The 27,366-nt window shown below is 37.2% G+C and overlaps 1 protein-coding gene across 9 annotated transcripts in view; it reads left to right on the top strand.

Annotated features, from left to right (window-relative positions):
* Positions 1–27,366, top strand: part of DNTT (DNA nucleotidylexotransferase) — a 151,733-nt gene that overhangs the window by 53,605 nt on the left and 70,762 nt on the right. For 7 of the 9 annotated variants that reach the window (XM_068950003.1, XM_068950000.1, XM_068949994.1 and 4 more), the window contains 6 exons: positions 56–230; positions 6,640–6,768; positions 18,729–18,899; positions 20,086–20,157; positions 23,182–23,305; positions 24,705–24,837. In XM_068950003.1, the coding sequence (XP_068806104.1) occupies positions 56–230; positions 6,640–6,768; positions 18,729–18,899; positions 20,086–20,157; positions 23,182–23,305; positions 24,705–24,837 (804 nt within the window). The remainder of the gene's footprint in view (positions 1–55; positions 231–6,639; positions 6,769–18,728; positions 18,900–20,085; positions 20,158–23,181; positions 23,306–24,704; positions 24,838–27,366) is intronic. The other 2 variants (XM_068949997.1, XM_068949999.1) reach the window with 2 other exon arrangements.

Genomic DNA, 27,366 nt, shown 5'->3' with positions numbered 1-27,366 from the left:
GCTGTCTGCTATTGAGTTCAGAAAAAAGAAAACTTATTTGTGTATTTCTTGACAGTGACTCTGTCACTCATATTGTGGCAGAGAACAATTCTTACCTGGAGGTGTTGGACTGGCTGAGAGGACAGGCAGTTCAGGACAGCTCCAGATTTGAACTACTGGATATTTCCTGGTTCACTGCCTGCATGGAAGCTGGAAGACCAGTTGATTCAGAAATGAAATATCGACTCATGGTAAGTCAGATGCTTCAGAGCGAATGCAATGTCATTCGAAATGATCGACTACGTTTTTTTTTCCCCTTCGTATATACATATGTATATATAATTATGCTGTGAATCAGTTTTTGAGTTTAAGTACATTTTTCCTGAAGCTTACATTAGCAGTTCACATAGTTTTAACAAATTAAGAAAGATACTTTCCATACCTTTTCTAACAGGCTATATTGGCATCTGCCAATATAAGTTATAATGCTCTTGCGTGTTAAGGACTGAATAATGAGTACTTCTTATTTATGTAAAAATAGTGCCATTAAAGGGGAAAGATCCCTCAGTGAAATACTTGCTTTTGTTGTGATATTTGTGGTATTTCCACAAATGCTTAAATGTCATGGCAAATATACCACTGAGAGGGATGCATTTTAGTGAGTTCCTCATGGAATACTTTGTCTCTTCAAAACAATACAAAAATGTTAAAAATCTTCGCTGTTCAGAAGTGACCAGCTGACCAGTAGGCCCTTGAAGAACCTGTAAAGCGAAGGCTACTGCAGTCTGTGGCCAAACACTTACAAACTTGGCACCAGCAAGCAGAACTACGGTAAGAACCAAAGGCAGTATTATGTTGTATTACCTCCCAGTGGGATCTTTAAGTCCTAGGATGCAGGGAACGATAGGCCAGTTAATCTGGGAACAGCGTTTGACCTTCAAACAACGCATGATGACATATTTCCCTCTGATCTGTATCTGACAAAAGTATGTACTAATTTCTCAGGCTGGAGTGTTGTAATAAAACAGTGGTATTCAATATACCCAGTGCAGACTGTGAATAATGACTGTGTGGTGGTGGTGCTTGTACACACTGGGCACAGTGTGTCAACAGCACATGCCTCGAAATAGACCCTGGGATGCGGCGGGATTAATGTATTCCTTTGGGCTGCATGCACTTGGTTCCCACGATGATGGATTTAACATGGCCTAGTAAAGATATTGATTCATATGTCAAGAGAATTGCAAGTCTGATCTAACACGCTCTGCAGTGAAGTGCAGGATTCTTCCTGGGTTCAGGGGGCCTGGACCAGGCTCTGTGTGAATGACGACACCACTGCAAACGGGATCCGGGAAACCTGTGAACACCAGGACCACAGCAGAATCTGTACTATGCATCTCCCTGTTAAGCAGAGCATATCTGAAAATTATACAGCAATATCACACTGTTTTCTTCTTCTTCTTCATCTGGATTTTTAGAATATGAAGAATGATTCCCCAATAAAAGCCATTGCTTCTGATTCATTTTTCAGTCATCTTTCATTGCCAGAAACTATTTTCCCAGATTTTACACATAAAAATTGCTGTTTAATAACAATTTAAAAAGCAATGAATACACCAGATGGAGCTGTCGCTCCCAGACTCAGCGTAATTCTGTGACAGAATGTGTGTTTATATTTGCAGTACTTCCAATGAACTATTTCGGCAGTATATTTGCAATATTTCCAGTTAATCTGCTGAAAGGAGAATACACTAAAGGAATGTAGAAAAGAAATAAAACTAAAAGCCTTGTAACTACTATATTATAGAGAAACAGATCATAAAAATATAAATCCTGGGTTTGCAAAAAATTTCTCTAAACAAGAAAAAATCCCAAACAGGTGAGCAAATCTATAAACCCCAATAAACTATGCTGAGAATTTTGCAGCAGGGTTAAAAAGTAAACCAAATTACACATTATGCAACTTCCACTTAATTTCAGCAGTGCTGAAAAACCTATGGCTTCAGATGTCTCAAAGTATCCGTTCATAGATTGATTTTTCTTTTCAAAGCAAGAAATGCCTGTCTCTCTCCAAAATGTTTCCAGCTATGCTGAAGCTTACTTTTTCTTTCTTTTATTAATCAGTGAGAAGGCTACTGAAAATTGAACTGCTTTAGTTTCCTTTTATATATAATAAGTAGGTCTTATATATAATAAGTAGGTCCTTTTGGAATAATGTTAGAGTAGAAATTTCTGAAAAAGCTAGCAGCACTGGGGTCATTACTATACTTCGAGGTTGGTTCTGTAAGCAAGAACTTCTGTATTTACTGAGGCATAGAGATTTCATGTAATAATTGCACAGCACAAGATGCATGCAAGCGACAGCTGTACAGTTCACTTGAAAACTTATAGTTAAGACCAATCTTAATTACATAGTGGTCTTCAAGTAATAAACATTTTTGTAAAGCAAAAAGGGAAGGAAGTGAAAGAATTCTAGAAATTCAGCAATTTTAAAATAATTTTATTATTGCTATGTCGTCAAAATTTTTTTTGCCTTGAGAAAGGAGGAAGGGACTGGAATATCCTTTTAAGCATTGGGTCAGACTTGTAAATAGTGTAATTTAATTGGCATTTCACTGAAGACAAATTTGGTTCATTATGTCAGTCTTGTAAAATGAAAGTGAATTAAAAAACCTTGTACTCAGACTATGTCATAAAAACTTTGGGGTAAAAAAAAAAAGGATTGCAGTGGGAGAATGTTTTGTGTGAAATACCATCTACAGTGGGCTAGTGACAAAATTCCCATTAATTTCAATAGTGACAAGATTTCACCTTTCAGGTCTCAAAGTGGTCTGGAAGCTTATGTTTCCTTTAAGACATTTGTTTTAATGCGTTGCTGAAAAGAAATGTCCTTCTTAGTGCCGAACAAGGGCAGTAAGTCAGAGTTACAGACCATTAGGCAATATACTAATTAAAATTATCATTAAAGTACAGCTTCCCCTGGTTCTGAACGCTCTGCAAGATGCTCCGGTGTTAAAATGATTTATATAGTATAAAAGGCGGGGTGAGCTGGTCTGAATTCTTAGCAACTCACAGAATTCTGTGATTCTGTGGGAATTCTTAGCAACTCATTCGGTGATAGTTGGCTTTTATAGTTAATAGCCCCCGTTTAATTCCATAGGCTGCGCAAGCGTGGTAGCCAAGCACCAGCTTTCAAGGGAAATCCAAACATCTCTCTGCTTTAAGAATGCCTTTGTCCCGCTGACGCCTCTGAGCAGAGAAGCACCTGCCCTACCAAAGCCCGTGGGTTTTCGGGACGCTGGTGTTGCGCGGCGCCAGGGCACCCGTACGTGGTAGCGAGCACTGCTCTCTCCTGGCTAACGGGAAAGAAAGAGGCAGTGGGGGAACTTTCAGAGGGACGGAAAGAAAGAAAGAGGACCATAAGTGGGCTGGTGTCCTCACCAGCCTTACGAACCTTCCTTCCTGCACTAGGAAAAGGAAATCCCCCTCCCTCGGAGCCCCTGCGGTAGCATGACAGGCAACTCATATTTAACGTTTTCCTGAGCGTCTCACTCTATTGCCTCATGAAAGAGAGCGGCTTTAACTAATGGAAGAAATCTTTCATGCAGACAGTTAGAGTTCCCCAGAAAATAAAAAGAAACTTATAAACTAGCCATCCTCTGTTCATAAAATGCTGGCTATCAGCAGCCTTTATGATTTGATCAATGCTATCTGGACTTTACAAAGCTGCTGGCTGTTGAATAATGTGGCCTGACGCAGCCTCTAGGGTCTGGGCGCCTCGTGCGCTGCTGCCGCGCTCGCTCTTTCTTCCTTATTTCCCTATGCCATTATGCTGCTTTGTTTGTGCATTCGAAGAAACGTTTCGACAACGGGGGAAGTAGTCCTTACAGGATTAATTTTGCACCTAAGCACCTTTCCTGTAAAAACTGGTGTTAGGTGATACAGGCTGATTCTCCTGCTTATGCTGTGCTGAAAATGTCAGCGTAAGGGAACGCGAGTGACAGTCGCTCTTCCTGTGGCACAAAAGCTGGGTAAAATTGTGAGTAGTGCTACCAATAGGGAAAGAAAAAAGCAGATCCGATAAGAGAAGTGTTAAATTGAACACTTCAGAGACTGGAACTTTCTCACGTTCACATGATAGAGTGCCATTTTGCAGGTTTTCTGTAGCAACTCTACAGAATTTGAGGCATGGATTTTGTTAGAAACAAGCAAGCAGTCTACGCTTCTGGATATTTTCAGTGCTGATCCCTGTGCAGTGTGCCATGATTTGGTTTTAATGTAGTGTAGATGTCTGCAAAAGAGGGATTTAAATGCTTACGTTTTGCTCATGTTCACAGTTGTTTCCTCCCAATGCTTCCTCCCAATTATTCTGAGGCTGTGTGTTTTGCAGGGTTGCTTGCGCTACACTAATTGCCACTGGACAGAACTTTGTTTTGTTCCATAATCTGTACAAATTATATTCTCCCATCTGCTCTTCCCACCAAAAGCAATATAAATTCTGCTCTTGTGTTTTGCTGATGATAGGAAAAGATCACTTCTGTAGTTCTCAGGCAGACACCATAATATTCCCTCCAAATCAGACTATAGTAATTAGAGTTGCAATACGTTTTTTCTTTTGATTTTTAGCCCAATTTTGTTCAGTTATTTGTACAACCAAGTCCTGCTAATTAAAAGCACTACCATGTGGATGACTGAGGAAAAACGCTCAAATAATTTTGCTAAGGCGAAAGGGGATGTTTATGTGCCAGTCTATCACCCTCCTAAGTACATTGAGTTTCTGCACTGATTTTGCTCTCATCAGGCTGGTGCCAGGTAGTGCTGCGTATGGGGCTTTTGTTCCTAGATAGCCTGTCTATGTTCTAATGAAGATAACAGCTTATTGCATTTTCTATTCAGTAACACTGTGTTTGTTCACAGTCTTCTCAGCTGGCACTATCATTTCAAGCAGTATATTAGCTATAATCAGTCATAGTTTTTATGATTTAAAATCAATTTTAAAGTATAATTCATGAACGTGTGCAAGAGGGGATGAGTAGTGCTGTTGATCCTGACTGAAACCTATTTTAGTTATTCCCTAGAGTGGACTTATGCATAAAAAAACTTCCTTCCTTTCAGCATATACTATGCAAACTGCCATACAAGTCTCTGCTCTTTCAGCTGTGTAAGCAAATGCCTTTATTTTTTTGTGGATACTATTATGCAACTACTCTGAATCAAATAGGAAGACAATTTAGTATGAAATTATGTGATATGTGTTTGTGTCTCACACATACACACGTGTGTGGACTCTTATGGGTTAACCTGCCATATTTGCTATCTTTATGCCTGCATTTATTTTGAGAAAGGGCCATTATTCCATTGCTGGGGTGAAATTTTTATCAGTGTATCTGTGTGATTTTTTTTGTTGAACCATTTGCCCGTGGTTTTTGGATAGTGCGTTGTAATACGTTTTTGATAGATCTGCCAAATGTTTTCAGGCAAAATGATAAATGGGGAAAAATACCCAGAGATGCTGAGAATGCTGTGGGTGTTTCCAAAGTACTTCAAATCTGGGCACTTTCAATGAAAGCAAAAGAATCAAAGGGCTGGACGTATACAGCAGTAGAAAAGCTGGTGCCAGCTTCTCTGTTCCCAGTTGCTCACTGGTCAGGACAGTTACATGTTGAGGACTCGTGCTCAGGATATGAGCTGACGTGTCCCACCTGTTAGGAGAACTCCCTCCTCGCGAGGCTAGAGAGACTGCTGGGTTCTGAGTCTTCAGACTCTCTTGTCACGCTGGTACCTTTTTCATGGAACAAAATGAGAAGAAAAGAGAATGATTGCATATGTGGCCTGGTGCTTAGGATGCTGTCGTTTAAGACGATGCACCTGGCTCCTTTTGCTTGCTTCAGTGAACTTTTAAAAGTAATGTGTGCAGTGGATCAGCATTTACAAAAGGAATTGAGCGAGAGACCACATCATCAGGTGAGCACAGGCTGTTGGATGGAAGGATGGAAATGATGCTTTTATGGCTGTTTGTAAATGTTCCCTTCACTTCATAACGATGCCCAAAATAGAACATTCTCTTTTAGCTGGATCAATTCAATCAGAGACAAAAATGTTTTCCTTTGTGTTGCCTAGAAAAAACAAGAGGGGAAAAGTTTATTTTAGAGTCATATAAGCATTTTTTCTCCTGCACTAAATTCAGCTGCAGACCCCAAAAGTCAGTTATGTGAGCATTGCTGTTTTTTCCTTCTCCATCTAACATCCCTGATTTTCTACTGAATCATCTAGTGTTTTCTGGAAAAAACTATCTGTGTTCTTTCAACTTTATCCTCTTTTAAGGCTTTATAGTTTTGGAGTCTTACTGCAATAACAGCAAAAGCAGTGTTTACCATGTAAAGACTCCCTATTTTTAAATAACAATGCCACTGAAATCTATCTGCAAGAACTTTCTGCACAAAATGAATAATCCTGGTAGTCACCAGATAACCAGTTTTGTCAGTGGAGCTAACAGGAAATCAATTGATTTTCCTAGGAAGATCCTAAGGGCATTATTATTCTCTTATCACCTTTAAAGGAACATATTTTGGGCTCTAGGTTTTTTTTTTTCTTTGTCTAGTTTTTTAAGCTATTTATAGATGCAACACCACTTTACCCCCTCCCTTTTTTTTTCGGTAGGAGCAGCAAGATCAATCCCTTACTTTGAATACATCTGAATCAGAAGTACCATCGTTTACTGCAAGCAAAGTATCTCAATATTCGTGTCAAAGGAAGACAACTTTAAATAACTTCAACAAGAAATTCACGGTAATATGTATTCCATCCATGAAATAAAAGCTAGGATGAGCAAAATAATACAGTACTTGAGTCAATACTGTCCATGGTACCCTCAGCAAATTGCTGGGCTAAACATTCGGCACAATGATAGCAATCCAAAAAGATTAGAAATCTGCCGTATTTAAAATAAAATCGAGTGTAAACTTCATTGCATCTTTTAAGTATTGCTGCTTGAAAGCTTAACATAGTGTATCTTTAAATACACTAATATCTTGCAAGCACAGGATTTTTTTAAAAGCAAATGATAGAATGAAAACCTCTTTTGGGCTTTCATTACAGCCTTGTTTGACAAGATGAAAGTAATAATAAGCAAAGTTTGGTATTGGTCAGTTGAAGATACTTTACAATTGCTGTGGCCTCTATTTTTCTTCCCCGCGTGTTCAGTTCTTCAAAATGTGGCTGTAAGCTTTGTATTTTCACATTTGCTTAATTATAAAGACAGATTGTGTGATCAATGTAATCACTTTAACATGATGAAAACCCCCTTAAAGTGTCCAATCAAATAGACAACCCAGAAACTGTCATATATCCTATTTAAAGCTCTTAACATTACAGACTTCAGTGGACATGGAAAGCTTGAGTCATCTGCTCTAAATTCCACTTAAGTTCTTGTGCCTTATGTCGCTTCTTGGCTGGCTCTGGACAGTCAGCAACAACTGGTCAATAGGAAATTTTTGACACAGACACTAATGTAATTTAGTCTGAATCAGTCTGACCTAGATATATTCATACATTTTCAACTATAATATAAAACAACTCTGCGTCTTCTGGAACTTTTATTATTTATTTGTTTATTACATACTACTTTTATTAACTTTTACTTTTGGGGTGTGTGTGCCTGTAAATACTCACAAATCTTACAACTGAATATTATTTGAGAGATCCGTATAAAAAAAAATGCTGTTCAGAGTAACAATAGGTACCAGTATTTTGGAAATAAAAAACATTTACAAGAATCTAAATACTAAAAACCCTGGAAATTCAGAATTAAAGCTAAACCTGACAGAAATTCCAAAACACTTAGGTCTGGAAATGCACAGTTAAAAGTTAAACATCCTGGGCCATGTCTTATAGTAATGCTCTGAAATAATCATCGAATCTGATGAATATATAATAGTGTTTATGGTACTCAAATAGACTAAACTGGCTATTTAGAAATTTTCCCTTTATTACATAATCACAGCATAGAAAATTAAATGTAGTTGACATTTTTGTTCTTTACAATCAAAGCTTGTACCTGGGTAGGAATAGAACAATGTGTTGCTGCAGATATTGGATGGGGGCTGGAGGAGGTGACTGAAGAGGAGCACCTGAGAAATTGGCTTTGTTTAGTGTAAAGAGAAGACTTCATGGGGACCTAATAGCAGCCTTCTGGTTCCTACCAGGAGGTTACTGGGCAGAGGGAGTGGGGCTTTTTGAGGTGCATGACAGGAGAACAAGAGCCAGAAGTCATGAACTGAAACAGGGAAGGCTCCAAAGGGGGAGAAAGAAAAATTGTCACTAGGAGAATAATTAAGCTTTGGAACAGGTTGTCCAGGAAACCGCACAGACTCTCATCCTTACAGGTTTTCAAAATATGATGGGACAAAACCCTCTTTTGACCCTGCTTTGAGCATGAGGTAGGGCCTGCTGAGCTCCCTTCCCTTCTGAATGATTCCATCACTCTAAAAACTGCTACTTTCAAAATAGCTGCAGTGTCCTACTTTCTACTATAGAAGCAAGGCTACATACTATGTTTTCATTTAGTCTCTTAAAAACAGTTGTTTTTCATGGTTCGTAAAAATCAAATTCAAGTTGCTGGAAGGGAAGATGTCAGACCTGGTGCAGTATGATCCAAAGATTCTAAAAAATACTGGCCTTCATGAAGAGGTCTTAGTTTTACATTTACTGAAAAGAGTGGAATATGGTAGACATTTTGAAAGTAAAAAGGGAGAAGCAAAGGGAAAGGAAAAAGCAAGAAGGAAGTGTAATGGAAAATGGCAAAAATAAAGTAACTACTCTTAGTAGGCATGAATTTGCCATGATTTTTAATTATTAATGAGATACTGAGCACAGAAAAATCCAAAATAAGGTACAAACTTACTAAATAATTGATCTTTACTTGTAAATTCTCACAATATTTTTCTGTTTTCAAAGAGTGAGTACTATAATTCTGGGGAATATATAGTTTATCTTCAAGTTATTGAATTCCAAGATTCGATTCAAACTTTACTGTAAAACTATGATACCAGCAACTTATTATTAATTGAGTGATTTCTCAGTTGTACCTGCTTTTCATAGACAGGCAGTCCCTAAATTACTTCCAGGTTTATCATTGCAGCAGCGTTAATGTCAGACTACAACTTGCACTTGATAAATTAACTTAGCTGTAAACGTTAGAAGGCACATAGTTAAATGACTGAAGTACGGGGCTGCGTTCAGATATCCCATATATCAAACATTTCTGAATCTGTGCAGAAATTATGTTTGGTAGTGACAAAGGTGGCCGTTTTTCATCTTGCTTTGAGAGAAACTGTTCCAAACTCATGTTGTATTTTATTTCTGGAGGTGGTACTGGACAAGTTGATAGTGCTTGTGAATCTATCCAGCATCTGTATCTTGAAACTTATAATGTAACTCCTTAGGGCTGTTTTTTTTCCTCATAACCAAAACTCGCAATGACAGCTGAAGGCTTAGGTGTTTATGGACTGCAAGTGTTGACCCAGTTCCTGGAAGTCTGCCAGTCAGTCTGCCTAATGTCACAGGGGCTTGATTTTCAGTTTTGCTGTTGTTTGGTGGGTCTTGTATTAAACCTGTAATTCATATTCTTGAATAAAAGCGTTCCAACAGATTTTTCAGTGCAAGCACTTAGCAAATGCAATGAAGCGTTGGCATAATTCGGTCATGCATGCTGTGGGTAGCCAATCGTTAAATGGTAGTTTTTCCCTGGCTCAGTGCCATACATCCTGAAAACTTAGGTCTAAAGCATCTTGAGTAATGGGCTGATGATAGTACTTTGTTACAACAACTTTATTCTATGAGACAGAGTTTTTCCTTTTTCTTACAGATGTTCTGTTTTCCTTGGTTAGCTTGAAAATACAGAGTTTTGATCTTGCCTGTTACAGGGGCACAGAGCTTTTATCTGCGTATGTATTCTTGGATGAGCTCAGGGGTCCTTGCGTTTACTAATAGACCTTGATGCCTTAATACTCTGTATCAAATTCCTCCCTTAAATGAGTAGAAGCTGAATTTGAGAAGGAGTGGCAGCTATATTTGACATGTTTTAGTCTGTCCGTAATAGCATGAAAACAGTCACTAATATGGCAGTGATGTGAATATAATGAGGCTTTGAATCTCCTGCTTGCTAGAGAAGAGACACTGTTGGAGACTTGATTATCTGGAGATCATATAACTGTAGTTAGTCATCAGTTTTCATCTTGAGTCCTGTTCAGTATCTATTTTACAGCTGAAGGATCATTTATTTAAACTAAATGGCAGAGAGGTTTGATGAGAGATCGTGAGGACAATGTGGAGATTTAGTATATGCCAGATACAATTTCTGTGCTCAGCTGTCCCATGTTTCCTTTATAGGGGAAGAGTCAGGAAATGACTTACAGATAGGTGCAGCAAGTCAGTTTTACACCGTAGAAGAAACCACAGAAAGGATGGCAAAGACAGTGCAGATGGTGAAGTTTCCATGCCTGTATTCAATGTGATGCAAATTCTAAAAAAAATGTTTTTTGTGGGCCACTGCAAGACCTGTTATTTGTATGAAGAGTAAACTTATTATGTCCAGTCACATGCCAAGACAGAAACAGTGGTATTGTGTGGCAGCTTAAAGAGGAGAAATACAGTCCCTTGGGACACTCCACAGGATATTACTGCTATTGTGTAATGGCAACTCTTCAGATGAGTAAAGATGCAAAACAAGAGGCCAAATCATTTCACCGGAGGCTGTACTTTGATATATTTCCTTTATGTTTGTCCTAAACATTAATGTTATGATAGAATATAATATTACAATATTTTCTCTGACTCATTTGGAAATAGCTAGCCATCCTCCCCCTCTTCCCTCAAAAATGTGCACTTAGGGGCTGCACTGGGTTTTCATGTGGTAAAATAAATGGGGTCATTCTGCTTTGCCCAAGAGGGATTGCTGGATCTGAATATTAATACCAGACTGCAATAAAATTCAGAAAGACGTTCTTCTTTGAGAAGAATTCAATTTAATTCTTACCGAATAAACTAATTAAGTCAGTGGCAAATGGTTCTTTGATTCTGAGGCTTACTGCTAATGCTACTGACTGTTACTCTGCTCTGCTGGCTGTTGCTCATGGTAATGAGAATGTGAATGTTTAGCCTGGGAAAGACGACTGGTTTTCTTCCTATTCTCTTAGCGAAAAAAATAGTTCACTTCTTATTTTCTCTTCTTTTGGACCTAAAGAAATATTTATCAGTTATGTGAGTGGCTCCAGCATTTGTTATTGTTCCATTTTAAAATCGGACCTCAGGAGCACCTCGTTTTTAATTTGATAATGAACTTGGAGGCTCTATAAGTAGAAAACCACTAACTGAATGCGTGTTCTAAATAACATGTACTGTGTCTTACTGAACACAGCTTACCTGAGCGAAAATTCCCCAGCTAGTACATCAAAATTGTAATGTGAAGTGTATATCTATCCAGAATGAACTTGTGGCTTGGTTGAAGGAGAAAATGAGTCTTCTCATTTTTGAGATAATTAACAGGATTCCCCCCGAAACACAGGTAGAATATAATACATTTTCACCTTTCAGCAACTCAAATTCTCACAAGTACTTCAAATCTATGCTGTTTTCTTTGAGCGTATTAATACATGTAATAACTCTTTAGTATTTTATATTTCTCATTTCACTGTTTGTTTTACTCTGCTCGGGGCAGAGTTATAGAATTGACAGTCTATCTGCATTGGTGTCCTCTGCCAGTGAATCTTCCCTCACAATTTTCATCTTGCTTGCTTTCATGTTATGTGGAAAAGTATGAAAATTCCTTGAGTATACTACTCTTTTCTGTTATAAGAAACTAACCTGTTACTATTATTTGAGGAGCTGTTGGAGTTAATAGATATTTATCTCTAAAAGGTATACATATGTAAGAACTTTGAGACTGTGCATATCATACTATTGCTGTCATTCTCATTCTCTCAGCTCCTCCATTTCTCTACCTGACTTAAGGTGATATGATAAAGTCTTTGGAGCTGGGCAAACATTGGGCTTTTCAGTTCAGTTGAGATCTGAAAAATCAGAAAAAAATTACTCCAGATTGAACCAAAATGGATCATATTTTTTCATTTTGGAAAACACTTCTGTCAATACAAGTTGACTCAAAACACTTAATTATCCTTGAAATAAATACTTGAAAGTATATATTTTTTCTCTCTGTGTGCATGGGTATATATGTAAATATATACACATATATACACATATATAAAAAAAGCGTGTCGTACGCTATGTCTCTTCCTATTGACTTGTGAAATTATTTAGAATTTGCACTGGGGAAACTGAGAAGAAAATTAAGCCTGTTGTACTTGAATGGATTGTTCATTTTAAATCTCTTTAATGGACACCGAACATGTGCAACAGCAATATCATGAGAACTAACCCCCCTTTAGAGGTACTTCTTACCAAATAAACTGCAAGTGGAAAAAATGATTGAGAGGAAAAGCAATTTAACTCAAATTGCTATTCTCAGTGTAACCATCCTTCATAGTTCTCCAGCTAAGTATTGTGTGGTTTGGTTTCTTTCTTGCCTTTTTTTTTTCTTGTTTAGCACGCTTCAGCATTTAGCTTTTTGACTGATTAAGTTACTCTTTACAATGATATAGTATTGATATTTTTGTATTTGTGTTGCAGTAGCATTTGAAGGCCCATGTTAGAGGGAGGCTTTTTTTATAAGAGATGCTGTACAAACACATTGTAAAAGACAATTCATGCCCTGGAGAGCTCATAGCCCTAAATGGCAGCAGAGGAAAGATAGCAGGGGAGTCAATGACAGGGAGAGCTGAAGCAACTCTCCAAGGTCACACCGCAGAAAAACAGCGCATGTAGGCATGGACCTAAGACAAGTGTCCTGTCTATGCAGATATAACTCCTATTGTGACACCTTCCTTTGAAAAATAGAGTGAGTTTAAAATATTTTCTTAATAACATAGTATTAACAATGTCTGTCCTTGAAGAGTTTTAAACTGAGGTTGTCAAAGACTATTTTGCAAGTACCAGTGGAATTTCCCTGACAATCTTATGGGAATCATATTCTTCTTGAATTAGATTCTTGTCAAATCACAGGCTGGAAGCATTAGTTCCTTTTACTTTTCTGAATGTGAGCAGTCTTATGCTTTTTGATATTCATGTGGAAAATCATGGAGTTAGTTCTTTAGCAGGCATAAACTGGCGTAGCACTACTGATTGTTTTTTTCAAGAATCATTTAGTTGAGGATCTTGCCTTTTGTGTTGATTGTGGTGGTGTGACTTTCAGCAGTTACAATCTTCTAATATTTTAATGTACGTGTTTACACATGGAAAATGCTTACTAGTGGTTTTGCTTTGCTGATAATATTTAATTCCTAAGTCTTCGATACCAAACATAAAATAAGCTGCAAAATTTCTGACAGTAATTCCATCCTATTCCCTATTTTTAATATAGTTCAATAAAGTCTTTGTGTACCTTTGTGTCTGAGAAGCTGGGATCAGGAAGCCCATTCCTCCCCAGAATTTTTCCATACCCCAAGTCTTGCCAAAACTCATTCCACAGTTTTGGGCACAATTAGAAAATTTGCGATCAAAGCATTTCAAAAAGTGGAGAGCTGAAATGTAGCCCAGCTACCTTTTACATTTAATTAGAGCATCCTCTGGAGAATATTCTGGATGTCATGAAAATCCCACATGTGCTGGAGAACTCTAGGAATGTACTTTCCTGTTAAATTATTATCTTTTAAACAGACAGTCTGAGTATTGATCTCATTGCTAAAGATGGTGGTAAGAAGCTTAATGTAAGAAATACCGAGGTTTAGAATAAAAGAGAGGTCAGCAGCTTTCCTTCTTATAACACCATAAATAGATTTCACCAGAGATCTAATAGACTGTAGGCTTTTTCTGAGTTACTATAGGAGTTTCATGTGCTTTCCCCTCTGGAATTTTATCCAATATGGACTATAGTATTGAATAGATAGTAACTCTACTTGGGAATTAGTTGCTTTCTTTTTTTAAAACAGAAAGACTTTATCAAAAAGAATGTCAAAAGCAGTTTTAGGTAAAGAGACAGATCTGTAATTAATTGCAGCATTTGCAGGCACTGTTTTCTACAGGGAATAATGCATATTCAATACTTGTTTAATTGTTTATTTAAAATAGCTTAATGAGCTCTGCAGAGGCAGGAAAGCACTGAATAATGCAAACTAGAATGATAAAAATGCTTTGATAATATTTTCTCATTGACTGTCAACAGCCTCTGAGTAAATGCTACATATGATTGTCTTTTTCAATAACGGTGGTGACAAAGCTTTTCTGAAAACCATCCACCTGCTGGTAGAAAGGACTAACACTTCTCTAAAATAGCAATGGTACTGATATATATAGACACATTTGTCATGATGGCTGATTTTGTTGTCTAGAATACATCTATTTAAATGTCCATGTGAGAGGCCTCCTATTGGGTTTGAGAAAAATCTCCCTAGAGTTTTTTCAGTTTCCTTAGCAAAACGATGATGACTTTGCAGGTTTTTGTCATTACTACATACTGTTGAGCAGGTACTTGTGAGAACTGTTTTCTGTGTGTCTGCCTGTATAGGTTATTTTAACAAGAAGGCAGCAATTGCATCTTTTTGGTTCTGACCTCTGATCGAGTCTGCTAGTGTTAACTAGCAATAAGTGAGAAATGTCTTGCCAAACACTCTGCACAGCTTGTAAAGGGGGAAAAAGAGGGGAAACATAATCCTAATTTTGTGAAGGGAACTCCAAACCTCTTGAAACAAGAAGTGGCATCTCTTATTTAGTTAAAATAAATAAATAAATAAATCTTTGAAGCTGATAACAAACTTAAAGAGGAAGAACTTGGCAGAATAAAGAGGGCTGCTGTAGTCCCAGATCCCCTGCCAGGACTTTCCTCGCCGTAGGCCTACAGTCAGCTCAGACAGCTGCACAGCAGCTACTGCTGGCTTGAGAGGAGCGCGCTGGGACGACACTGAATCAGGGCGGTACTTAAACTGCTTGAAGCAGAGGCTAGCTAAGGAGCTCAAGGCAACGTTTTTTACTGCGTTAAAAAAAAAAAAAAAGAAACACCTAGCTCCCATCACCTCACTTGTAAAATGCCTTTGCCCGTTGGCCTTGCAGTACCGTGCACACTGGTTTTGTTCTTCCAGAAGACAGCTGGGATGAATCCACGTTGCTTGTGAGCTCAGATTGGCAATTTCCCTCTCTTGAGCATTAATATTCTTTCTAAATGGGAATTACAAAGTATTCCTGACTTTAACCAAAAGATATGTACTTAGATACAACATAAATGAATCCATCAAGCAAATAGAGACCTTAAATATTAAAAAAAAAATTCATTCATTGTTGAATGAATCCAGCAATTAGCCACTGCAAGAGCTTTAAAGACAGCAATAAGGAGGCGAAGGTTTTTTGCACTATTTTTATAATTTTTGTTTTCTCTCAAAGGAGCATTCTCTCCTCCCTCCCCCCCCACCTTTGAATTCTTATACCCAGGGGTTAGTTGAATGTAAATAGAGGTAGAAACTTCCACATCACGCATCTTGCTAAAAAAGTCTCTATCTCAAGAGGTCTTTCATTAAATGTTCTGAAAACAGAACAGCAGAGCACTTATGAATCTGACATACGCTGAAAAATAAACATGCAGCTAAGAGTAGGACTCCTCTAGTGAGATGAACTGCTGGTGACTAACCGATTCTTAGAGCAAGGAGCGAGGTTGTGCTGGGGACAACAGAAGAAACAATGACAGATTCAAGATCGAAATGGTTTTAGTCCTATTTAAGCTCTATGGTGAAGACCACAGGAAAGCAAGCAATATATTAAGCCCAATTCAGTCTATAGGAAATACAGACCTACAGATGTTAACGCTGCAGTAATAATAATTAGTATTAATTTTATCCAAAAATTTTGATTTTTTTTCTTATTATTAAGATTAACCACCCTTTTTTACCAGAGTGGTAACTTAATCACTTAATGACTTAATCATTTCTTTGCTAGTCTGAATTATTGGTACTTTGAATTTATTCAGAATGCAGAATTCTGTCCATTTCTGGGAAGTCTGTATGAGAACTGATCCAGCTGAACAGATCTGAGTGTATGAGCTGTTCTTTGAAGATAAATTTATTTGGGATCCTGCTCTTTTCTAAGAGAAGGAAAAAAACAAAGCACAATTTCAACAGTTTCAGTCTGGATAAGGTCATCTATATTAATGGCTAAAAAACAGATATCAGACAGATGTGCTGATAAATTGTACATATAAGGTATTGCAAGTTAACTACATCTTAACTGTAAGTACAGAAAGAACTGGAGAACAGGAAGTGAAACTCCCTAAACCAGAACATGGAGCAAAATGCTGCTTCAGGATTCTCTTAGCAATATCTACAGGTGTGAGGAGAAAGATGCAAAACACTTCAACATGGCACCATAGAAAAAAAGAGAAAATGAAGTGTTTTTGATCACACAAGGTGCTTATTTCTTCTAAAGGGATTCTGCAAGCCAATTAAGCTTGCTTGTTTTTGTTTTGTTAAAATGAAAGTTTTGCAAATCCTAGGGTCAGTAGAGACAACAATTTCTTCAAGATTTTTGATTAAAACCTTCATTTTGCTTCAATGAGAGTATAATGTTTATAATCTGACGAACGCAACGTACCAGATGGTCTATTTTTCCAGAACTGACCAAATTGAATGAAAATTAATATGCAAATAATATACAGTTTATGTGAAAGGCACATTTAATTTTAAAAAGTCTTTCTGTGCTTTAATAATTCAAAGGATTGATGCTCAAATAAGATTTTTGTGTGTGCAAATCACACTGTATTCCATCAATGCCGTGTGACAGATCCTGCCCTCAATTCTGTGGGTGTAAGAAAGGAATGATTTCACTGGATTTGCAGTCATGTCAGTTAGCGGGACTGGAACTGAGCCACTTCATCCAGAAATAGTAAGCATACAGCATTCAGGATGCACAAGGCCTGTTGGTTTTTATTTGGCTTCTGCCTTCTAATAGAGAATACATTAATGCAATGATAACAATTAAAGCAAAATCTAGAGTTGTTTTTCTTTGAACTATTTAATCCTACATTTAATTGCAAATAATTTGAAATCTCAAGCCTAAATACAGTGATCCAATAAATACTGAGGGCAGAAAAAATGCTGTTTAATCTTATTCCCTCCTACTACGAGCTCAGGTCACTGTTCTGGTAAGCTGCTTCCTATGTCTTTGACATCTGTTTTACTCTTACTTTGCTTATTTATCTAATGAATGGCCAGATAGTACCTCTAAACCTGCGCATAGGGTAACGTACAAGTAGGTTAAATAAGGGGAGCTGAGTCCACTGGAGGGAGGGATATAATAATATGAGTAGAAAGTTACTACCAGACGCATAGGGTGTTACTCCTCCTTATTCCTAAGAGATTTTCTGAACAGCCACTTGGATTATAGCTCAGGGAAGTGTCACTGGCAGGCAGATGCACGCCACTTCTTCAGTGTTTCTAATAGCCTTTGGGTCAAAGAAGAAGCAGGAACAAGCTGGAAGACAGGCAGGATAAGCAACAACTGACAAATACAGCAAGACCCACTAAACAGGATGCCTGGGACTTTCAAGGCTTAGATCTGTTACCTGCTCTTGAGATACTGCCTGAGCAGTAAGAAGTTGGAAGAAAGCACTTACCTTTGCAGACTTAGTAAATTTTGAAGTTTTGTGTAAGGTTTCACGTCACTCAGTAAGATTTCTGACTGCTAATCAGCAGCAAGCCTTCAAGAATGCCCCTCTCCTTGTTTTAGAGGTTATTCACGTACTTTTTGCAGCCTTTGTGTTCTCTCAAAATGAAGAATTCCACGCAAGGGAAGACAAAAACCTCCCTCTCCTTTTCACCCCTGTGGGGTATATTCCCTGCCTTCATTTCTTAAAACTGTTGCTCTTGATGTGTATATATGTACACTATGAGAAGGAGGGGGACACAAGAGCTGCATAAATGACACAGTAAAAAACAAACAAACAAACCATTGTATTGGCAGTCTCCAAGCAGTCTCGTTTACAACATCTTCAATAAACCTAGCCATGGATTGATGAAGAACTGTAAAAGAAAATGTTTTTCTCATTGCATGGGTCGTATGTCTGGAAAGTGAGGGAAAAGTGAGTCTGTTCCTTAAATTACTAGAGAGAAGCATGGCTACAACTTTAGAAAAAAAGTGGTGGTTTCCTGTATTGGCACAGACTCCGTTTTGGTTTTGTCTGAAAATGAAGATGTCCCGTACTGACCTGCTGGATTGATTACATTTGGGCATAACTCACAGAGTGGCACAGAATCATGGAGATGTTTCATATCATGAGGCTCAGAGTGTTTCCTCAAATTTTCAGAAGTGCGGAAAACTTTTCTATATGTGAAGCTGTGTATTAGATCTGCACAGAAGATATAAAGTCATGAAATGACTCAAGAAGTCTCATGAAAGATTTTAAACTTTGGCTTCATTCTAAATTAGAATCTTTTCCCATTTTTGTCTCTAAAATAAAATTTTAATGAAATCAGGAAAAGTGGCGATATATATATATATATATATATGTAAATAAATATATAAAAATATATAAATAAATATATATTTTTTCTCCTATAAAGATTTGTGAATTAATATACAAACAGGAACTTTTCAAAGGAGTATGCTGAACACTTTCAAGTTTTTATTAGCCTTTTTTTATTCTCCCTTCACAGGATGCTTTTGAAATAATGGCTGAAAACTACGAGTTCAAAGAAAATGAAATATTCTGCCTGGAATTTCTGAGAGCAGCTTCTGTGCTGAAATTTCTTCCATTTCCAGTGGTCAGAATGAAAGATATCCAGGGGCTGCCCTGCATGGGACACCAAGTCCGAGATGTCATTGAGGTGGCGGAGCTCTGGCTTCTATGCCAATTAATTCTTTTACAAATTTACTTTGAGAGGTCAGAGGAGGCACTGACATTTATGCCTGTTTACACAGCCTTATGTATACTTTGTAATGACTTTATATCATCCTCATTACTGAGAGTGCAATGATTTCTGGAAAAAAATCATTTCTGTACTTCCCTTAAATCTGTACAGGGAAGCAGCTGTCACAGAAATGCCCCTTATGAATAAAGGTAATTCGTGAATAAGTACAAATAAGTAATGCGGTGTGATCTGCGTGTGTCATTTTAAAAGGCTCACTCTAATTTGGATGTGACAGGTTAACTGCTAATAGTTTTGCTCATGTGACTTATTGTGCCCTTGGGAACATCATTTCTCTCAGCTGAATGCTTTATTGCAAATACTATTTTTGCAAAACTGGTAAATGTTTTAGTACTTTAATGTTAAATCCTACCTTGCCAGGAGTTGTAACAGGCCCTTTTATCTAGGTAATGGACAAACTTTACATTCTTATTGGAGCTTTGACTATCCCCTGCATTTTTCTTTTCTTAAATCTGTGGCCTTTTCAGGACCCCACGTCTTAGCTATTGTTATTCCGGTAGGCAGCTGATGGGAGCATCTTAGCTGTTTGGAGAGGTCATTGCTGAGTGCTGTGATTCACTCCAGCTCCTCTTCTGCCTCACTCCACCAGTTAAGGAAGCAGCCTCTGAAGTGCTCTGTGTACCTACTGCCTGGGGACTGCGAGTTCAATTATGGTGCCTCAGACAATAAGATGGAGATTCTCTCTCTTTTTTTTTTTTAATCAGAAAGACTAAAGGGATCATAACTCTACAAAAACAACTCTGCTCCGGCAGTGCTCCTATTTTTTAAGAGAGGTAAACTTAAATAATGAAATTTAATTTTCAGGGAAACTCATTGATAGCTTAATTATTAGCCACCTGTCAATTTATGAGTAAATAATTGCTGTGAGATATATTCCATGGTCCCAGTTTCTAGTTCATGCTTAGGTCAATGGGAGTCCTGTCTGAAAAAGGATTGCAGAATTTGATCCTAACGGAATAAAACAACATGGCTGCTAAGGATGCTCTCTGTGTTTGGAAAGGCTGATAACAGTTTCGATTAGACTATTTTATTACAACTTTCTGTAATCTTAATTTTAAAAAGTAACATATTTTTCTTTATTTAGGAGATTATTGAAGAAGGAGAGAGTTCTAGAGCTAAAGAGGTGTTAAATGATGAACGATACAAATCATTTAAGGTAAATTTTTTAGGTGTGCTGCTGCTGCTTAAAACTGCATATAATTCCCCATTTAGTAGATCTTAGGCATAACCTTCAATTTTATTACAAAGGACATCTTATATGAAATCTAAAGAAAGAGAAGAACTTGAATGAAGAGAAAGAGGGAGAGGGAGAGACTGTGGTAGAGTAAGAAATAACTCTGAAATTAGTTACCTTTTTAATTAGTATGATACATATACAATGACTGTTAAGCTCAAACTAAACAACCTCTTTTTCCTGAAAACTAATGTAATGTATACTCTTCCTTGCTGTAAGTTTAACCCAATATATTTTTCCCGGTGGTTATCATTATAGCAGTACACCACCTTGTTCTGACGACTCTGATCTATTTTAATTCTGTTGTATGTGAGGAAAAAGGAGGAGGATTGGGGATATTTCTCTGTTGTTAGGCACATTCTGGATTCAGAAGCATATTCACAATTCTGCATGATTACAGAGTCTAGAACGCATAAGAATTGCAGTTCCCATTTCTTAAATATCTAGTGAAATCTCTGCTGGAAAATATATTGTCAATGCATTTTTAGCCTCTGCAAATATTCTGTTTGTGTCTTCAGAAAAAATTAAAATGTAAAAGATTAAAATATTTTAAAATTTTTATCCAGAAGAGTAAAATAAATTGGATTATTTAATTATCCTCTGTATTATTGGCTTCTACTTCAGCTATTCAGGGGTACTTTGGTCTCTCTGACTCACAGAAGTATGAAAGCATATTCAGTGGTACTTGTTGAGGCCATAACATTGGCAAGATTCAAGAAAAGAAACGCAGCTTCTTGTGTACAGCAACATTCAGGAACCAGACTTATAATTAATAGTAATAAAAGTTGAGGAATATAAAATATTATGCTTTAAGGTTTAAGAAAATCTCTTAGAGATTAGAATAAAACCTCTTGGGGACAGCTTTTCTCAAATATGCTTTATAGCTTCTTTGATATGCCAAATTACAACAAAGCTATGTGGCTCTTCTGTTAGCTAAGCAGTTTTCAACATTTTGGCTAAACTGGATGCAGCCAGTGTTTCTAATGATTTTTAGTGTGTGTCTGGGAAAGCCAAGAAAAAGCCCATGATATAGTCACACAGAATGACTGAATTCCTAAATTGTATTGTTTAACATGGTTCTGGTGACTGCTGCAAAATGCTTATCATGACTTAAAAGATCACCACTGGTCCCAGGACCACAGTTATCAAACCACCAAAATAAATTATGCACCTTTTGTTTTAGATGTAGGGTATATGAGTGGCACAATCCGTTCTCTTCCATAGGGAGGTAGATGCTGCAGAGAAGTTCACACAATTCACTTTCACCAGCTGAAGCCCTGCAATGCTCAAATATACAATTGAAGAAATGGGCTATCTGTTCCACAGAGCACTCGCGGCAGTGTCTCTAAATTGATGTATTTAACTCTACTGAATAATAATGGATCTTAATGTGGGAAGAATAAAAAGTTTTTTTTCCCTAGAAATTCAGATAGTGGCACAGAATCCATTTTCTTTAGTTCTCTGCCCATTACGCATTATTAATAAAATTTCTTGGAATAGTTCTGAACCAAGTAATAGACTCTTTTGAAAATGCAGCAGTAGCAAACATGTAAGCACAAGATACCAATCTAAATGATTAAAACTATCACATTCTTTCACAAAATCCTGCATTTCAGGCAAAGAGTAGGTAATTTCATCTATTATATATAAAATGTTGGGTAATTCCTATTTAATATTAGCCAAGATTTTCATACTTTCGTTTTCTTTATCATAATTGTTTTCAAGGAATTAATCTCATTAGAAAAACCCAAGATAAAACTAACAGGTTTGGAATTTAAAGGTTGTAGATTCAATGGAAAAGGACAGTTATTTGTGTTGTACATAGCTACTCATTGAACTAAATAACAGCGCATTGAAACTGTTGAGAGCTTCAGTATTGACAAAGTAAAGACGGAACGTGCTTTTGGATGAGTATAAACGTTTTCTCTCCTGCTTTCCATATCACTGCTTATCTGAGATATTGATCTAATGAATAATGCTTACATCCGTGACATTTTTACTTTACATCCTATTTTGGGGAATAAGTTAATGTACCAAATGACTTTGTAATGAATGGAATATAACCGTAGCAAAACTTTAGAGAGCGGTTATTTTGGGGTGATTTTTTTTCCCCAGTAGGCAAAATAGTGAAATCCGTATTCCAAATGAGACAAATAGGAATTCAGGTTGGCTTTCATAAGGATTGGAGGATTGTAAGTCTATGTTTATGAGAAGGAAGCAAGTAAAAATTACCTATTTGTACTTGAAATTGAATCCTATTTTGGAAAACAATATTTGATGTATCTTCCAAACATTTATGTTTTATAAGATGCATTACAAACTAGTACTACAGGATTTAGATGCCTTTATGTACTTATCATCTGTATCCATGCACTATTGATACCCGTTGTCCTCAGTGTAGAATGTAAAGAGCCACAGAGTTGCCACTGATCCCATCTCTTCATCTCTTGAGAGGGCAGTGGCACCAACATCAGATTTACAGGTGAGAGCTGGTAGTGCATAACATACAAAACTATGATGTCTGTCAAATTTAGTAGACTGTATTGAGACATTTCTTAGTCTTTGATGTCAGTGTGAGGTGACCCACCTGTATAACATAACATTATTGTTCATGTCTCTTAATTACTCTGTGAGGTAAAAACAAAGACTACTATCCTTACTTGAAATGTTTGTTGAAAGTGCACATTTAGCTAAATCATACAAAGGTGCTGGGGATACAATTATATTATTGTTTAAATGTCACTTCAGTGAGAACTGTCTGTGTATAAAGACCACTGTTTGCTGGAGGTCACTGTGCAAAGAGAGGAGACTGTATCTGTATGTCTGTATTTATCTTCTGCAGAGGTTAAATTCTGCCTGATATTTTCATTGTTAAACCTGTTTATTACCCACTTATTGGTAACTCTTTTAGAAAAACTGAAATGTGTGTTCTTTCACTGAACTTAGCAATTTACTTCAGTCTTTGGAGTGGGAGTGAAGACATCTGAGAAATGGTATAGAATGGGTTTACGGACTCTGGAAGAGGTGAAAGCTGAGAAGACCCTGAAGCTATCAAAAATGCAAAGAGCAGGTAAGACAAAAGTCCCATCAAAAACTCAGCATTTCTGTGCTCTAAGAACTTGAAAACAGAATTGGCATAGAGACAAAGTTCATTTATGCATCCGTTTTCTTGCTGTGGAATCTTTTGAATATTAAATTATGTTTAAAAATAATATTTGGGTTACTGGGAACCTCACTTAAAGAATGTCATTCCAAAAATACAAATATGCAGTTTTTTATTGCTTACATAGATGCCCAACAAAGTCTGCTCTCGTACACAAAATGTTAATGGGACATTATTACACAGGTTGTGGAAAAACTCCAAAGCTAGGAGGAGACAGAACTATTTCTCAGAGGAGACTTGTTTCCTTCAAGACAGCCCTACTCTAGAGATGAATCAAGATTTGTAATAAAATATGCACACTTGTAGAACACCACCATAATCCTGACATATCTTAACGTCAGAGTATTCAAAAAATGAATAATGTTTCTCTTTTCTGTGCCATTTCCTTAAGTAGAGGAACCCATTTAAACAAAGGAATCCATCACATCAAAAGAAGAGATTCCATAGTTGGTATTAGGATTATGTAACTTTATTTTTGCATCCATGTGTTTTACACCACCTTAGAATCCTTTGGATTAGTTTAACTACATTCATGCTCATTTGTCCTTTTTTTATTTAGAAATCATATCCAAAGGGGTTGAATCACGCTGCAGGACTGGGCTCTTTTAATGCCACAGACATAAAGATAGCTAGGATACTTTGCATACCTAGTAATCCTCTGAGCCCTGTACTTGGGTAGAATCCTGTCATTTTCAGGAAGAGTGCCTTTGAAAGCTGTGCACCCAGAAACGCCACTGCTAGGAGCTAGTAGTGATTTACTAGTAGTAAGGTTCTTAAAAAGTGGAAACTGGTAATGCTGTTACTCTGATTGACATGCTATTATAAATTATAGCTTCTCTGAAAGGCTAGATCTTGTGCACGTGTTTTCCAGAAGAAAAGCCCTGACCTTTGGATCAGTTTGAGCTGACCTTTCTGAAGAGCTGGATCTTAGTGGGAACTGTAGTAGATCTAGTTCAGTCCTCCAGCTGGCTCATGACAAAGTTGAGGCAAGGAAGAGTTAGGTGTATAGTAAGGTAAAAAGATGATGTTTGCTTCAATCAGAAAGGGAGAGCTAGGGTTGATTGAGACAACAGGCTGAACTGCTGGTGCTCTCAGATGGAGATGAGTAGCATCTGCTGTGTGGGGGTTTCTGTGGTGCTCTCATGGGCTGCATGACTGAAGCATAAGCCATAAGGGGGCACTGCAATCCTCTGGATGCAGAGTGGCGTGGCTTCCTGGTGGCTACTTATTTCCCACCTAATTTACATAATACACTGTGGATTTTCATAATTTGCAGTGACTTCACTCTTTTGCCTTTGATTTCTAGGGTTTCTCTACTATGAAGATCTTGTTAGCTGTGTATCTAAGGCAGAAGCAGATGCAGTAGGCTTGATTGTCAAGAAGACTGTACATATGTTTCTACCAGATGCTTTAGTTACCATAACTGGTGGTTTCAGAAGGTAAGTGAAAACTAATGAGGTTGCTTGACATTTTTATTCATGCAAACCCAATGATTTTTGCTTCTTGTAGAAATCAAAGAAAGTTAGTGGGAAAATATCAAAGTTTATTTTTAACAGTTTCTTTAAACGGAAGAGCAATTCTAGGGCCACATGATTTTTCTATGACATTCCCAGATTACTGTGTTTTTATAACTATAGATGCTTGGTTTCTCAGAAAAAAAATCTATCAAAGGAAAGAAGAGCTTGCTGGAAAGATGATGTTTAGATCACATAGTGTACTTGAGCATTTTTTTTTCTTTTTTAGTTGATCTAAATTCCCAAGGCTGAGAGCGTTGTAAGGCCATGCTTCAAAGAAACAATTGCTTTAAGGCAATCTTGTTTTATTTTTGGAAAACTTGGTCACACAAGATGGGAATGTAGCAAGACAGAGTTTGTAATGGTAGAATATACGTTGCAGTAAGCACTGACTGAACTGAATATATGGTAGTCTCTGAGTAGATAGGGGGATCTCAGAATTGCTTTTCTGTCTAGTTATTTTTCCTAAAGCTTTCAGCCTTGCTCTGTAAAACCAAAAGTAAAACTGTAGCTCAGGACATACATTATTAATTCTTCCAGTGCTTGCTTGAGAGTTTTCTTGAAGCCACAAGCAAAGTATTAAGAGTGGGAATAGTCTTGGAACATTGGATTCCTTGCTACGTACTCAGTCTACTGTTAAGTCACTACTTACACATGTCATGCTCATAAAACAAAACAGGCTAGTGCCTTAGAGAAAACACCTTTACTCTGCTGCTTCATTTGTTTCTTTGTGAAACTTTGCCTATATTTTGTTATAAAAAATATCTTTCAAGAATAGTTAAAAATATTCTCTTAGGACTCTGAAAATGCAGTTCTATCAATCTCTTTCTTATGCAACTCATACTGGTATGGGAGGGAAAGAGAGAAGAATGAAACATTAATAATTAGCATCTCAGTTGTGTGATTTTAATTTTGTGTGCTTGGATAGTATTCCATAGACTCACTCCCGTGCCATCAGTAGCAAAATTAGGACCTTACATGATTTGTAATTGCAATTGTAATTGCATAGTATTTATGATGAATGTATTTCATCCCCTTTGTGCCACCTGGTATTTCTTTGTAATTATTCTTTCTTTGTCCCTTACTTATTGCAAAGATATTTGCAGCCACTAGCTGCATACTTTCTACAAATATGGGAGGTCAACAAGAAGCATAAGGCTCAAATACGAACCCTGAGCAGAGATATAAGAACAAGATGGAATTTTATATTCGGGAACCTCATACATTGTCATGCTGCCCTTCCCGGTTCAAGAGGAACAGGATGCCAATCTGTTCACATGGATGCAAATCAGCCAGGGACCTTGTGTTTTTAGTAGCTTGGATATAACTGATTAACACCTGCCTGGGTAGGTCGGGGTGTTGCAGGGACATAACTGTCATTCCACTCAAAGCTCCGAATTTGTTCTGATACGATGTATACGTGAGGCTTGTTGGCAGCATAGTTGTCTGCAATGTGTGAATGTCAGAGGTTCAGATGTAAGCCTGTTGTGTTGCTTTTTTATTTCAGAGGGACGTGGTAGCTAACCGTTCTTTTTACACTAAGAGTAAGCCTTTGTATTTCTAAATGGGCATGGCAAACAGAAGTGAAAGTACTTAATTATTTAATGATGACTTTGGTGAGTAATCCCGTATATTAATTACATGCCTTTAAAATACACAGAGAATATATTAAAAAAAACCCCAAATATACTCAATATACTCAACATACTCAAAATCTCAGTCGAAAATGCCATTTTACCAGCCCATGGAAAAGAAATTTCCATGTAGGATTTGTAGAAAACTTGATTTTTAAGTGGATTGAGGTAAGTTTATTAAGCACACATGCTTTAATTACTGAATTACAATAGGATTTGTATGACTATCTGCTTTTTTTTTTAAACCTGTGTGCTATGATACTGTTGTTAAACTGAGCTGTAGTATGACATATGCGTAATCTCACTGGCTTGCAGTTTTCAATTAGCAAATCCTTGCTTGTTTCTTTCATTCTCTACTGTGTCAATATCTTAATAAAGCAGAAGGAAAATTTTATTTATCAAAGAACATGACTGGGATCCCTGAATACTACACTTTGAATACTACTAACATAACAGAAGAATAAGCTCGTGATTATTCTGAATAATATATTCACTCCCTAGGACCCTGATTTGCCTTGTTTTCCATATTTGGTTTATAACTTTGAAAAAAAGAAGCAGTGATGAATGTCTTCCTCCAGATTTGACCAGAGTGTTGAAAAACAAGTCTCATTTTGATTTTGCTGATAGATACATCTGGAGGCTGTGTTTAGGGCCCAGCTTGCTTTTTATGTCAAGAAGGCAGGGTTGCAGGATTAAACTACTAGTTGTTTTTTATTTGCTGATTATGTAACATTGGAGACTATTACTTGTGTGTTTCTAATTCACGGTGATAGAAGTAGGAAAAAAGACCACAGACAGGAAGGAAAAATCAAATTACTCC

Source organism: Struthio camelus, chromosome 7 (assembly GCF_040807025.1).
Source record: "Struthio camelus isolate bStrCam1 chromosome 7, bStrCam1.hap1, whole genome shotgun sequence".
Taxonomy (NCBI): Eukaryota; Metazoa; Chordata; class Aves; order Struthioniformes; family Struthionidae; genus Struthio; species Struthio camelus.
The sequence above is the reverse complement of the archived record's forward strand: the minus strand, read 5'-3'. Positions and strand labels throughout refer to the sequence as shown.